This window comes from Pelobates fuscus, chromosome 4 (genome assembly GCF_036172605.1).
Source record: "Pelobates fuscus isolate aPelFus1 chromosome 4, aPelFus1.pri, whole genome shotgun sequence".
NCBI classification, from domain to species: domain Eukaryota; kingdom Metazoa; phylum Chordata; class Amphibia; order Anura; family Pelobatidae; genus Pelobates; species Pelobates fuscus.
The window spans coordinates 202,270,663-202,287,088 of NC_086320.1; the positions used below are offsets into that span (position 1 = coordinate 202,270,663).

The 16,426-nt window shown below is 39.2% G+C and overlaps 1 protein-coding gene across 1 annotated transcript in view; it reads right to left on the minus strand.

The window, feature by feature from the left end:
- The window catches only part of LPCAT1 (lysophosphatidylcholine acyltransferase 1), a 143,962-nt gene that overhangs the window by 61,335 nt on the left and 66,201 nt on the right, over positions 1-16,426 (minus strand). The window contains exon 2 of the mRNA XM_063451852.1: positions 10,324-10,466. Coding sequence (XP_063307922.1) covers positions 10,324-10,466 — 143 coding nt within the window. The remainder of the gene's footprint in view (positions 1-10,323; positions 10,467-16,426) is intronic.

Here is a 16,426-nt window from a genome sequence, read left to right on the forward strand (position 1 = left end):
TTTTAAAATTGAGGTGTGTATGCTACCGTATTCTGCTTGTGTTATTTTTACTGTAGTTGCTTTGTATCGTTGTATTTGTGCGTATATGAGCTATTATATTGTATATGTTCAGGAGTAGTTTATGGTATCGTGTATGATACATATGAATGTGGGCTATGTACGTGGGGTTGCTTGTGGAATTGTGTGTGGATGGATATGTCACATTGTGTTTGTCTGTGAGGGGCTGTTTGGAGTATTGCATGTTGATAGGCTGCATGTGGGGTTGTGTGCATGTATGTGGCTTGTCAGTGGTGTTGAGTTTGTGCAGATTGTGTGTATGTTTGTGTGTGGGCTGTTCGTATTATTTGTTTGAGGGGAGGGTTATTCTGCATTTCTGTGTATATCTAGTAGTGTGGGTGGCTTCACTAGGTTCCAGTGGGGACCGGGCCGGCCAGGTATAGCTCAAGTATAGGAGCTGCAACAGCAGCTGCAGGCTGCTCTGCTACAGTGTGGATTCCTATTCACAAGTGCTGGGAGGAAGTGATCTGAGATCACTTCCTCTACGTGCCGCAATGCATAAATTGAGGATTGTCCTTCACCACCTTTTCGTATTAGCAGATATCTTAAGTTTTACTGGGACTCCTGATAGGAAAGAGCCTGTTTGGCTCTAGCAGCCTTGAGTGCCGTGCAAAGACACCTCGAGTGCCGTGCGTGGCACTAGTGCCGTAGGTTGCCTACCCCTGCTCTAGTATATACAGTACTTGATCATGACTTGATAAATAATTAATTCAAAAATAAAAATAATGGATAAGGAAACAGTGCTGTAAATGGGCAATGAGAGGGATATGGTGTGGGCAACATCATGGCAATGTGACAACATAAATAAATAATAGTATAATGTATGTTGTCACATTGCCATGATGTTGCCCACACCATATCCCTCTCATTGCCCATTGCAGAGCGCTATGGAATTTGTTGGTGCTATATAACTATAATAATAATTGCAGCACAAACATATGAACACTGATGCATGCACCAAAATAAACACTCCAATACACACACACACACACACACACACTTATGTTGGTGGTATAGTAATGATCGCTGGGAGAGCTGCTGCAGCCATCAGCCACAGTGTCTCTTGGCACATGCTGCTTTCCTGCTCCATTACTTTACAATGTGAAGTGCAGCTTTGCATGGTGATGGCGCTTAGAAATCAGTATACTGAGAGACTGTCTGAAGGCTGCTGCCAAGCTCTCAGCACACTCCCTCCTCTCCCCATCCAACTGTCGACCACACTCCAGTTACCTTCTTCTCTGGGAGGGAAGCTGGCATCCATCAGTACATTTTCCTGTCAGCCACCCTTTGTTTTGCTTCCACTCTGGGAGGGAGGGTGGCTGTTCCTCAGGTTTTCCTTGCAGCTCCCACAGGATCCCATAATGAACTCTCTGAGAGCGCAGGAGGATGTGATGCCATGTCACATCCTTTCAACATTTTTAGTGAATGCAGATTTAAAGACATGAAGCTGCAACAGCCCTCTCTCCCCTTCTCCATCCAAAGTCCAGCAGTAGCATGAGGAAGCCGTATACAGAGAGCAAGTCTCTCTATATGGAGGTTTCTGACTATCACAGCGTTGTGGTTCCCACTACCATGGTGATGTAAGACTCTGGATTGGATAAATTGCATAATTTGAAAAAAAAATAGTTTCTAAATGTTGTCCTTCGTTTAGAAATGCCCAATGTTAACATGTTCTTAGTTTTTTTTGGAAAGTTTTAGGGCTATAAGTACAAGTAGCACTTCGCTATTTCCAAACCATTTTTGTTTTCAAAATTAGCGCAAGTTACATTGTAACACTGATATCTGTCAGGAATCCCTGAATAACCCTTCACATGTATATATTTTTTAAAAGAAGACAACCTTATACCTGGGGTATTTTGAATTGTTTCATGCAACCATTTTACCACCAATCTATGCCAAATTAAAAAAAATAATAATTTGAGTTTTCTTTGACACACAAAGCAATTTAAGAATACATGTACAGAGAACTTTAAGAGTTACTGCCAAAGAACACCTCGATATGTGTTCAGCAACATCTCCTGAGTACAGTGATACCCCCCATGTATAGGTGTGTCGGGTTCTCTGGGGGCTAAAAGACCTTATTTGGAGGGTGCGCTTTCCAGTTTTCCAACTTGGAATTTTCACATCTGGTCATCATGCACCCATGTCCTATTTGGGACATTTTTGAAGCCGGCCAATGTAATCTACCCCCATCAAACCATATTTTTGAAAAGTAGACACCCTAGGGTATATTAAATGGTGGTATTTTAACACTTTCCATGCACTAATTATCTCACCAGTCTTTTTCAAACTTGTGGGTAGTCATTTATTTGTGTTATTTTTCTCTCACATTGTACTTTAGGCATGGATTCTCGGTTCCTGTTATGTGCTACTGACCAGGAACACCCCAATATGTGTTCAGCAACATCTCCTGAGTACAACAGTGCCCCCAATGTACAGGTTTTATGGGTTTTTGCAAACTTACAGGGGTCAAATGTAGGGCTTTCCCCTTTTCCATGTTTGCACATTAAAATTTGCCAGATTGGTTTGCTGGGCCTATGTTGCCTTTAAGACCGTATAGTAGCCCTGGAATGAAAATTAACCCCATCATGGCATACCATTTGTAAAATGGTATTCAAAATGGGGTTTGTCCAGTATTAAATAAAAAGATACAAACAAAAACCTTTAAAGTAGATATTAAAACTTACATGTAATGCAGCACTGGGGCAGTGTCCTCTACAGCAACCAACCATGTTGATTTTTCAATCATATGCTTCTCATATGAGCACTGAGGACACAGCAAATGTGTACCAATCACATGTTTTGCATTGTTGGAATAAAGGGACTGCAACCATGCACCAAGACCACTGTCACTTTAATACAGTGATTTTAGATTAGGTGTGAGGTGGCTGTAGGCGGTTTACTTGCAGCATATTTATATTGGGGCCCAGGGCCGGACTGGGATAAAAATTCGGCCCGGGCATTTTTTTATCACAGCGGCCCACTAAGAAGGGGGCGGGGCAGAGAAGGTGTGTTTTGTCATCACCAACGACAAACACGCCCCCTCTCAAAGTGCAGGCCAGGGCAGACCATGCGCAGAGCTCTGCTAAAGAGCTCTAGCATGAGAAAAAAGCCCTCTACTTGTTCTGCACAGCGCAAGCAAATTTAATAACGCTTGCACTGTGTTTCCTTGCAACTTGTCTCTGGTGTCTCTATAATAGGATACCAGGAGACAAAAATGCCAGGAAAGAGTATTGTGCATGTGTTTGGATCCTGCTTGTGGGATTGTGTGTGTGTATAGAGTGAGCTGATTGTGGTGTGGTATTGTGTAATAAGGTCGGTTTTAGTCATGTGTTTGTGGTGTAATGTAATGCATATGTGGCATGGGGCTGTAGAGAATGTGTGTATAGGGGATGTAGCAAGTGTGTGCATACAGGCTATAGTGTGTGTGTGTGTGTATAGGTGATGTAGTGTTTGTAGAGAGTGTGTGTTTAGGGGTGTAGTATGTGTTTGCTTACAATGAATCTAGTGTGTATGTCAGGAATGTAGTGTGTGTGTGTGTATATATATATATATATATATATATATATATACATACATACATACACACATACACACACACATGTTTGGAAGTATTGTGTATGTGTGTGGTGCAGTGTGTTGGGGAGGTCGTGTGTGTATGTGAGGGGTGCAGTATGTGTGTATGATGGATGCTGTGTGTGACGTGTGTGAGGGTGCTGTGTATGATGTGTGTGAGAGTGCTGTGTATGATGTGTTTTGTGATAGTGGTGAGTGTGAGGTGTGTGTGAGTGCGATGTATGTGAGAGTACTGAGGGTGATGTGTGTGAGTGCCGAGTGTGATAGTACTGTGGATGATGTGTAAGAGTGCTGTGTATGATGTGTTTTGTGATAGTGCTGAGTGTGATAGTGCTGAGGGTGATAGTGCGGTGGATGATGTGTGTGTGAGAGTGCTGAGGGTGATGGGTGTGAGAGTGCTATGTGTGAATTTTAGAAGGGATTGAGTGTTTGGGGGTAAAATAAAAAAAGTAGGCATTATGTCCCCCCCCCCCTACCTTCTTACCTTTAGCCTAGGAGGGGGGGAGATCCGGCATGGTGTATCTGATAGGGGGGTTCAGGCACTATCCCTGGTGGTCCAGCGGTGAGTGAACTCTTGCCAGCGTGGCTAGAGTTCACTCTCACGAGATCCTGCTGTTGCCATGGCAACGCGCCGAATCTCGCGAGAGGAACCCGGCTGAGCTGCAAGTTAGAGCTCCGCCGGGTCCTCTCCCTACTTCCCCAGCCGCATGTCTCTCCAAGTGGGCCGGTGAGGGAGATCTTTGATCTCCTCACCGGCCCTGAGGGAGATCTTTGATCTCCTCACCGGCCCCTCATTGAAAACAGCAGGGCCGGCGCTCAGATAGTGAAACCATTTGCAATACCTTGGGTTGTCTATTTTTGCAAATGGTATGCCATCATGGGGGTAATTCTCATTCCTGGGCTACCATACAGTCTCAAAGGCAACGTAACCAATCTGGCGAATTTCAATGTGAAAAAACTGAAAAGTGTAACATGTTATGTTTGACCCTGTAACTTCCCAAAACACCATAAAACCTGTACGTAGGGGGTACTGTTTTACACGTGAGACATCGGTGAATACAAATATGTGTATTTTATTGCAGTAAAAGCAAACAGTATTATGACATTCACAGTTAGAATGTCACATAGAACTAAGAAAATTTAAAAAAAAAAAATCTTATTTTCTCTCATTTTTTTTTTATATTTTATTCATATTAAGTTATGTTCCATGCCTAAATATTTGATGTTAAATGAAAGCCCTGTTTCCCCTGAATAAAATTATATACAATAAGTGTGGGTGCATTTAATATGAAAGAGGTAAATTATTGTTGAACAGTCATATAGTCAAATTCTGTGGTTTGTTTACATTTTTTTTGGATCACAACTTGTACATTTAGCTGCGGTCTTAAGGGGTTAAGGCGTTAAAGCAGCTCTGTCAGTTGTATCCCCATTTAAAAAAAATACAAATCTTTATTAACCCCCAATATGTACATCTTTCCCCAATCTTATTAACAAAAAATTAAATATATATATCCATCTATCTTTATTTTATTTTCTCTCTCCCTGGGTCTGTATTTATTGTCCTTCCATGAGGTCCTATTTTGGATTCACTGGACACTAAGCTGTATTTGCCTGTTTTGATACTACCTTCTTCACATCTATGTACTTTTGCATGCAGACTTGACAAAATAAGTGGAACTCAGCAGAATCTCCACCCTTGGTCAAGTTTATTAACTTAATGACTATAAATTAGCCCTACTTTATTATTTTTACAAAATAAATATATAGCCAGGGGGACAAATAAATATATAGCATGGGGGACAAATAAATATGTAGCCAGTTCAAAAACAAAAACAAAAACAAAAACCAGCCATTTTAAGAGTACATCTACGATAGCGAGACTAGTGTGTGCTTGTTTAACCAAGCAGACTGTCCATTATATATACATTTTAGAATAGACATTTCTCTTTGGACACCAGACTTGCCAAAAACAACTGTGAAAATATAAAATATTGAGAGTTATAAATGGACATTTAAAAGCACTGCAATATAAAGTACAACCAGAAGAAAGGCTATAACTTGATTTCTTTTTGACATTGACATGTTCTTGGCTGCCATCTTTGGCCCCTGAGGAATTAGACCAACAGTTGTCAAGTTACCTGGTCTCACGCAGCCACCACATTTTGATTTAGTAGATACTGCACACAAAATAATGTTGTGTCCGTGCTTGAAAGCCTGGTATCATTACAGTAACCTGTGCACAGTGCTCTTTCATTAGCAACACAGCTGGCAGAGAGGAAAGCAGGTGAAACCAGCTGGAGTCTGTGTTTATGGAACAATGCCCATCTTTATTCTGTCTCAAAGGCGGACAGAAAAATTACATATTTCATGAGTGAATGGCTCTTTGTTAGTGTGACTTAGCAATATTGGATATAAATTAAGAAACACCCGGGGGAGATCCTGCAATTAGTCCAGATGAAGATCTGATCTGCAGTTGGTGTGTTATTGGTGCACCAGCTTTGGGGGTACAATGGGCATTCATTTGCTAGCTGGAGAGATTTGTGGATTTTCTGCCATAATCCTTGCAAGGAATTACAAGTAGTTTTATCTTATGCAAGTGTGTATCCAATGCTCTTGTTGCTCCCTCTCTTTGTACGTCTTAATTAGTTGACCTCCTTGATTTGAAAACTCAATGAGAACAATTGCAGAAAGGGCAATAGTTACTAAAGTGATTGAGAGGAACAAAAATGGTACTGAAAACAAATCAAGTGAGCAGAGAGGAAAGATGAAATTATGAAGCATGAAAATGGGGGAAAGAAAGAAAACCATAAAAACAGTTCACAGTGTTTGGGGATCATTATAAAGATATTTTGTATGATTTATTTGAGGTTGTGTGTCCATGTTCATGTCCACTACCCAAAAGTAGAACAAATAAAATCACTGTTTCATAGATATAAACACTATGATAACATGCATGCATTTAAATATTCATTAAATTAGATATTTTTCATTGTGCAAATATCTAAAACAAAAACGTGCAAAAGTTGAAGATCTCTTGTCTGCTGACTCTTTAAGCAGTCCTAGCCTAGTCTTCCCCAGCCAAGACTTTCGGTGGCTGTTCAATCACAGACTTCCCAATGGAGCTCAGTGATACAGGGTCAAATATAGCACGTTACATTTGAAATTCGACAGATTGGTTACGTTGCCTTTGAGACTGTGTAGAAGCCCAGGGATGAAATTTACACCCATAATGGCATACCATTTGCAATAGTAGACAACCCAAAGTATTGCAAATGGGGTATGTCCAGTCTTTTTTAGTAGCCACTTGGTCACAAACACTGGCCAAAGTTAGCGTTAGTATTTGTTTGTGTGTGAAAAATGCAAAAAATGCCAATTTTGGCCAGTGTTTGTGACTAAGTGGCTACTAAAAAAGACTGGACATACCCCATTTGCAATACCTTGGGTTGTCTACCATTTCAAATGGTATGCAATCATAGGGGTAATTTTACTTCTTGGGCTACCATAGGGTCTCAAAGGCAACGTAACCAATCTGGCGAATTTTAATGTGAAAAAAAATGAAACGCAAGACTTATATTTGACGCTGTAACTTTTGAAAACACCATAAAACCTGTACATGAGGGGTACGGTTGTACTCGGGATACTTCGCTGAACACAAATATTTGGGTTTCAAAATAGTAAAAAGTATCACACCAATAATATCGTCCGTGTAAGTGCTGTTTATATATATATATATTTCCAACCAGCAGGGGGACTAACTCATTACAGGCAGTAATTTACTGGCATTGCAGCAAGGACCTCAAGGACCTCACTCTCACAGGGCCAGGGGGGGGGGGGGGGAGGAGGCAGGATCCGCCGCGGGGGACTCCCTGGGATCCCAGGTGAGTCTCCCCAACCGCAATCGCCGGCGACTGGGTAAGTAAGAAAAACCGGAGGGCGTACTATTGCACCCTGCAGCGTTTAAAGCCGCTTAGAAAAGGGCATATTAGTACGCCCTTAAGGTTAACCCCTTAAGGACTGAGCCAGTTGTACATGTTGTGTTTAAAACAAAACTTAAACAAAAAACGGAATTTGCGCTATATGTCTGTTCAACTGTAATTCACCTTTTTCATATTAAGTGCACCCACACTTATTATATATAATTTTGTTCAGGAGAAATTAAGCTTTCATTTCACATGAACTTTTCATATATGAAACATAATTCATTATGAATAAAATCTAAAAAAAAAAAGTGTGAGAAATTAATATTTAAAAAAAAAAAATATATATATATATTTTAGTTCTGCGTGGCATTTTTTTTTTTTAATTCTTTATTTTTGTAGTGCATATAAACGTAACAGAACGTACATGCGTTGCTGCACCTCTTAGCCAAAGACTAAAGTGTTCCAGAAATAAAGACTAATGTTGTTGAAATTGCTAAATACTTCCGTAACAATCATTTTGCTGCAGCAGCTCTGAAAAGGATGGGTGGAACCAAGCTAACGCTCCCACAAGATGTTAGATGGAACTCTGTGGTGGGCTGTTTTGAGCAGTATATCAAGAACTGGCCTATTTTGATGACAGATTGTGAACAAAATCGAGATAAAATAGGTGGCACTGTCACGGCCAAAATCCTCAACATTGGGCTCAAGAGAAATGTTGAACATATGGTGAGCATCCTGAAACCCATCTCTGACGCTTTAACCCCTTAAGGCCCAAACTTCTGGAACAAAAGGGAATCATGACATGTCACACGTCATGTGGCCTTAATGGGTTAAGCAAAATTCAAAAAAATAGCTGTTTTATTGCTGATGCTGTTGAAATTTGGAAGGAACTGAGTGAACACTTAAAAACAGAACTACACATGGACCGAATTAAATTACAAGCATTAAAAAAAAAAAAACAAATGGGACAAGTACTGTCTCCAGCTCATTTTTTTGCAAATATTGTCAATATCCAGTACCAGGGTCAAAACTTAAGTGCTGAGGAAGAGGAGTTAGCTATGACATGGGTATCCAGCAATCATCCATCTGTAATGCCAACTAGAATAAACTTCAAAGCTAAGGAGGAACCATTCAAGAAATATAGGTTTGCTGAAGATATTTTAAAGAAAGTCACACCAGTGAACTGGTGGACGTCACTTAAGCACTTGGATTTAGAGACTGTTCAAGTAATGATTTCACTTTTAACAGCATTAGCTTCTTCTGCAGGCGTTGAAAGAATATTCTCTTCCTTTGGACTCATTCATTCTAAATTGAGAAATCGTTTGGGATCCGATATAGCAGGAAAGCCGGTTTTTTCTTATCCAGATTATGAACAAAGAAGAAGATGAATATGACGAATGATCTACAGAGGGCAGTATTTAAGTTTTTCATGTGTAGGCTGGGTTGACAGTCTAAGTTTCTTAAAATATATATATTTTGTTTAGCCAAATTAGTTAACAAACATGGCTGTTTGTTTAAGCAAATAACATATGCTGTAATGTTGTTGTTGCAGTTGAATAAATCTATTTATTATTAAGGTAATGATTATTTTTCTCCTTCCTAAGTACAACAGAAAAGTTGTCCAAATATGAATGATTAACCTATTAAACTGGGGATAAAAAAAACTAATATGAAAAGTTGTTTTTCTAAAAATCTTCATCTACTTGCAAATTAAAGTTATACCAGCAAGACTTAATCTTTATGTAGAAAACTATGATTTAAATCAAGCCTTACTGACTAGTGATTTAAATCAGTTTGATTTAAATCAAATCCACCCTGGTTACTCCTCATCTTAACCAATACAGTAGTACAGTGGAAATAACTTTTGTAGTGGTTATGTTATTAGGAGTACACTTGTGCTCTTTACAATGGCTCGCGAGTCCCAGCCTGGCCAACACTGCAGCAGATTCTGAAGTTGGATGCCAAACCTACCACTCATCCATTGGATGAGGGTCAGCTTAACACCCTCAGCCAATGAATGTGTTTCTGTAACCAGAAATATGCTCAGAATTGACATTAATAAGCCAAATAAGCCATTTTCTTCTAAGCTACATAATGATGATCCAACTTTTAAGGATCGATGGCGCTGTAATGAAAACCCAGTGCAGCCAATAAAATCCCCCGAGTTAAATGTCACTTAATACCTACATAGATCGATCAAACAGGAAACAAGGTGATTGCACACAGTGGTTGGGAGAAAAAAAAAAAAACCTTTACAGGTGGTAATGGTAATTGAAATTTATAGAATATGAAAGCTAAAAATATCATGGTATAGTATGTAAACACAAATGAGAATGGTGAGCTAACTTAGAACACTCACAATTAAAAAGAGCCAGTTAAAAGTTGGCTCTAGACCAGGGAGCAAATTCTGTGAGGCTTTTTAACCACTGTGTGCATGCAATCACCACCTTCCCAGTTTGATCTACTGCTGGAGTTACACCTCTGGAGTAACTCTGTATGAGCAGCACTTCATAGCAAGACATTGCACATACAGACTCCAGGCACCATGACTACTTCAACACATTGTAATGTTCATGGTGCTTTGAGTAACCCTTTAAGTTCAATAATGAAATGCCAACGCCAGTCAAGTCAAACTGGTTACTGAAGGAGTGCATGTGGCCCCACCCCACTCCTCCAATTTCTCTTTACCAACAAAACAGTTTTTTCTGGAATGCATGTGTTTTAATTTCCTGTCTTGAATAACATAACAAAACCCCCACCCGTTCCTCACCTGTTCCACCAGGTCATCGGCATTTCAAGGTCTTTCTCTGTACGACCCATTACAGCAACAAAGGCGAAAGGCCAGGCCAGAAGCATCATGAAGGCGGCAAAGAAGAGGCGGATGGGGAAAAGAGTCAGTGTCATGATAGCAATCTATAAAGGAAAAATAAAACAAAACAAATGAATCAGGATTGTTCAGATTGACCACTTGTGTAACGTATCATCATGGACTGAAGTAATAACAGGAGAAGTTCTGCTTGATATTTCCCCATTCAAAGCGAATATTAGACAACATTTGTAAAATGGAAATTATGAACCCTAATTTCTCACAGAACTAGAAAATACCCTTTTCAATAGGTCATCTATAAGTCTTAAAATAACGCTCCAAGCACAACAACAGTATGCTGTAGTTGTTATGGTGCCAGGAGTGCCCTGGTGCCAACATATGTAATAAGTCAAACAGTTTTAGCACTGTTTGACAAGTTACCACCGGGTGCCCATGGCTGCATACCATGCGTCCAGTCTTCTGTTAGGAGAAACCAGTTGGCTTTGTGAAGCTAAAAAAAACGGACAGTGCTCATTAGCGGAGCAATCTCAGAAAATAGCTGACCAAAGACATCCAGCTTCACTTCCAGTAGACCGGATGTGGAGCTTGATCCAGGGAGTCACTGGCAAGTTATTAAACGGTTTGAAGTATTATACTGAGTGCATCAAGGCATTATGGCACCATAACTACTACAGCAGGCACTATCCAGTCTTCTACTGGAAGAGAAGCCAGAAGACTGTTCAGCAAAGCAAAACCAGTACATGACCGCACTCATTGGCTCAAAGTGCTTATCTGATGCGCTCATACAGTGCAGGAGCAAGCAAAGGGAATATATGAACATGTTTCATCTTTTGCTACTATTTACATTACATTGTTGAAAGGATAAAACCACTTTTAAATCACAGACTGGATGACAGCGCGGAGGCATGAAACTTCACCAGTGTGTGCTGTTTCATTCTTCTAGGACTCATTAGAGAGACTTTATTTTAAAGAATATCTAATGTGATGTTCTACAGAAAGGGTTATGTTTCTGCTTTGCAATGGGTGCCAGTGATTTTCTTACCACTTTCTATTCTGTATAAGATGAATGTCATTAGGTGAAAACGTCCTTTATCTTTTATAATCTTTGTGTACTATCTCCACAGAGAAGAAAAATTCATAGGGATTTAACCAAGCACAGTCAAACAATTTTTACCATCAGTCACACAGTGAGCAAACTGGATGATTAGAATACCATCAAGAACTTTTATTAATGTTGTAATGGCCTTAAAGAAACAAACAAACAAAACAAAAAAACACACACTCCAAGCACCATAACCATTACAATGCACTGTAATTGTTATGGTGCCATTAACATAGAATTCCTACAGTCACGGCAACCCTCTGCCTTTTACATCCTTAAGGGCCATGAAATGGTCCATGAAATGTAAATGAACCATATGCTTAGTGGGAGTCAAAACCCAATTTAGAGTGGAATTGAAATTTTCCCTACTGGAACTCCACCGGGAACAAAAGATACAATTACTGTACCAAGAAAAGTACGTAAATGTTTTCTGTTCTTTTCCTTTTAATTTCAACTATTCGTGTAAATAATTTGTTAACCATTTTTATGTATCCAACGTGACTTTTTGTTCCTAATACATATTCCTTTATTACGTTCAGTCCTTTGTCTGGTAAAAAAAATCAAGTTAACTGCAGAGACCTATTTAATAGGCTTAGGAGCTTTTGTTTGCTCTCCGGAGCTAAAGCCGGCAGTGCAAAGCTAGCTCACTGGCCGAAAGCATCTACTGATTGCTCTCAACCAGTGAGTCCAGCCCTGCACTGCTGGCCTTACCTCAAAGGCATATTCCTGCAGAGAGGAGGTGCATAACAGTGCTTGGAGGACCCCTAGGTAAGAATCACAAAGGGGGCAGGGAATCAGGGCACACCTGACACCATAACCACTACAGCGTGCTCTAATGGTTAAGGTACTTATACTGTTCCTTTAAAATGTTACACAATTACTTTCAATGACCTAAAACTAGAATGTATTTGAGGTGCTTTGAAGTGAAGGGGTTAAGGAGATGTGTTTTTGTCCTCTAGGGCTTTCCACACTAAGGAATGCTCTTAAGATGTATTCAAGCTGCATAACTAATAGAGTCTGAACGTACAATTATTTTATTTATTTTTTTACTTTAATACATTTCCCATGGGCAAAAGGTAATCAAACTTGTGCTGCAAAACATGGTTTGTGAATTTTTTTATAATGTGAATCCAATGTTTATCTGTGCTGTACTGGAGTTCTTACTGTGAATGAATTATCCATATAGTTGTCTGGTGTTTAGCATAGATCAACTCACTCTATGCATTTATTCCAAAACTTGGAGTTTGGAATTTGGGAGATCGGACAATGAGAACTCTATTCTTATTACGAGTGACGTAGTGAGCACTGAGGGCATGTCCCATATGAAAGGGGGGTAACATCAGCCCCATGTGCATGCACTTCTAAAGTGTAACCTTCTGAAATTGTATTATAGAACTCCTTTGTTAAAAGGAAACAAAATAAATAAAAGATGTGATTTTCAAAGCTATATAGCTGTACAACTAACAAAGTGTGTGTCTACAGCCAGACAGACCTCTGCCTGACAAGTACCAGTATAGAAGGCTGTCATGCTGGTCTATGGGGTTTGATCTTACAGCAGTAACATATGTTCAGTGGAGAAAGAACAGATAAATTGTCTGTCCCCCATTCACAGTTACATTCACACGGGAGTAGGTGAACTGTACTGTAAACTAATAGCAGTTGTGGACTTTTTACGCACACCTTATTCACTGTTTGGCACACACATCCCATTTACTATATGGAGGGTTTTATTGGGGCAGTGAATTGGTCTGGCATTGTGTTTATTTTTCTTTGCTCACACAGCTCTGATCTTGATCACATTTGTGTATCTTTAGTATAAAATAATACGCAAGAACATTAATTTTTTTTATTTTTATAAGTGTTTCATAAGTATTTTAGAACATATTTGGACACAAATACTTAAAAAAAATTAATTAAATAAATAAATCTGGTTAAATCATGATCAATTCAACTATATTTAACTTGGCTAGTTGTCATACAAACATGCTAAACCCTGATTTCATTAAAGTAAACATGTTTTCACCCACTTAGGGTTTGTAAAGTTAGTTAAGTGACACCTGTAGAACTAGGTTGTCTGTCACAAAGATAGCTATAATCTCAAATTGGCTGAATATTTCAGATCATAGATCGTTCAAAAGGCAGAATGCAAGATTACCACAGAAAGTCTCTGTGGCATATCACAACCACAGAGAGGTATTTAATGTTAAATATAAATTGGTTAATTTATTAAATTGCACTCTCCAAGCACCATGTAACGAAATCCCTGTTTGAACAGACTCAGTGAAACAGCATTTTGTCTAATTATTCGTGTGTCTGGCTATTTCGTGTAGTTTTAAAAGAACCGAACAAACTACCGAACCACCCGACCTCCCACCGAGGTCGTGTGCAGCTCATTACCGCAAGGTAATTGATGAAAAGCTTGGTGGGTCCGCGTTCGTTTGCCGAACACGTGGCAGTCCCCATTTTAAAGTCGTCAAACGCTCAGCGGTAGATGGTCGTCGATCCTCTGGAACTGTTTTCGGACACTTATTCAGCCGCAAACCACTGACGCGTACCAAGTTCCCGTTCATTCGGTTAATAACTCCCGAACAATTTACCATTCGGGACTTTCCTACTATATGAGATAGACCGACCCCACGTAGCTGCAGTTATGGAACTCTTTTCGGATTCAATTTCCCAAACAACCGGTGAACTAAAAACTTTACTCGACGATATTGAGAACTGTGTTTGTGGGATCTGAGCGCTATTAGTCTATATTGTGCGCTCAGATCCAAGCTATCTGGGGGTATGTGGAACATGGAGACTACGTTCGGCGAAATATAAGTTATGGATTTTAATAGTTTTGTTAAAATGTAAAAAGGAAATTTTTTTCTCTTTTTTTTTCTCTATCCAACCACTTAAGTTAATTATCTCCAGGATAGAGAGGAGGGGTTGCACTGTTACTGTGGGTGTGTTTAATAATTGTACTGTAAACAGATTGGTTCTGTATAATTTATCACAGTTTTCCACAAGGTCCACCAGGGGGAGTTCCCTTGCTGGGAGACCATCATAAAAGGGCTGAGTTTGGCCATCAATAAACCAGATAGTTTTACCCCTTCATGAAGTCTCGACTCATGTCTGGGGGAATTGGGAGCTGTAATCACTACTTCGTTATTATTCTGCTGGGAATTCAGGAGACGCTGCAAGGATCGGTACTACAGAGCTAATAGGATCCATTACACACCATAACTACAAGTGCATCTCGTGGTAGTCAAAACATTTTAGCACAATTCCCTTGTTAAAAGGACACTCTACTGCTCAAATAAAAGAAAAACTGTTAAGTAGATATATACCCAATAATAAACCATTAAACAAGCCTATACCCTCGATGAAAATAAATCTTAATTTGTGTGTTTTTTCATGGGTGGGGGTCAAAAAAGAGCTTGCAAACATTATAGTTCTCTTGATTACTGCCTCTTGAGTTTAGCTACACTGAGCTAACCAAACCAGGAAGTATCAGAACTGTGTGTAACAACGTTAATGTATAAAAGTGTAAGAGCACAGCTTTTAAGGGAGGCAAGGGCTGAACCCTCTTTACTCCATAACTCCTGCAAGGAACATAGGCGGTTTTGCTGAATGGACTGAAACTTAAATGCTCAATATTAGACCAAACATAAATAATTAACTTGCAGTCCAACACAGTTAAACCAAGCATATGAATTGTGATTAGCATGCGAGATAAAGCACAGCTAATTGAAAATGTGAAAGTTAAGTGGCTTTTACAAACATTTAAAAAATGTCTGTTAATAATCCCCCAAAAAGTGTTACCTAGCAAACTTACAAGAAACATTAGCCCACATTTCAAAGCATACATTTCAAAATACATCAAAGCACACTCTGTAAATGCAATGCTCACTGTCAACACATAGCTGGGTCAGCATTCTGAGATGCCTATGGCTATAGCCTTGCACTTACATTCTCTAACTTTGTGTATATCTGTATATTGCACATGCTTTAGTGCATCTCATGTTAGACAATCTGCTGAAAACCTCATAGTTTAGAATACCAAGAATACTCTAGCATGGCAAGCTCAATCCATAACATCCCTTCATCCATAACTCCCTTTGTTTAAGTCTTTCTTAATTGGATGCATGAGACATTTTGTTTAAGCCATTACATTTTATTTTATTTTTTTAACAAAAACTATGTTTAGAATGGCAGCACTATACATAGTGTTAAAGTCTGCTGGGCAAGGACACTCTAAACATTATTTTGTCCTCCTTGCATTGGTATTTCCCTGTTCATCCATCTCCAGTTGTCTGCTACAAGTACACATTCATTTCCTGGTTCAATTATTTCAAGTTGAAATATTGCTCAGCTACCACCGAAAATAATGGGAATAACATCTTTATTTGGCGACACACACACACAAAAATACGTTTTAAAATGATGCACAAGACTGCTAGTACAAGCACAAGACTGCTAGACAAGCTTTAGTTTAAGTGAGAGTGATTGCTTGTGGCTGTGCGAAAAACATGTGAGTGGGTAAAAGTGCATGTGATGTCAATCTGAATAGAAGATCAGACTAAATAATTAAATATTTCAATCAATTCTTGGTTGCTGCAGACATTACGATAACTAGGAATACAATAATTACACTTAAACAGAGAATTAGTATAAAGTGGCACACTAAAAAATTTATAGTCAAAATTCACTAAGATAAAGAGTGGACTCTTATGGGTTAACTTTTAAATATATTGCAATAAGCAGTTATTAAATATATATACATATACACACACACACACACACACACATAACAGTAGGTAGTGTGGTGTCTATTGCACTTATTTATCTTTACATGTATTCACATTTGAATACATCACAAGTTATTGATCTCGAACTGTGTAAGCCTTCAACAATACAACAAAGACGTATCGCCATGTAGAATCCCTTTAAAGGGACACT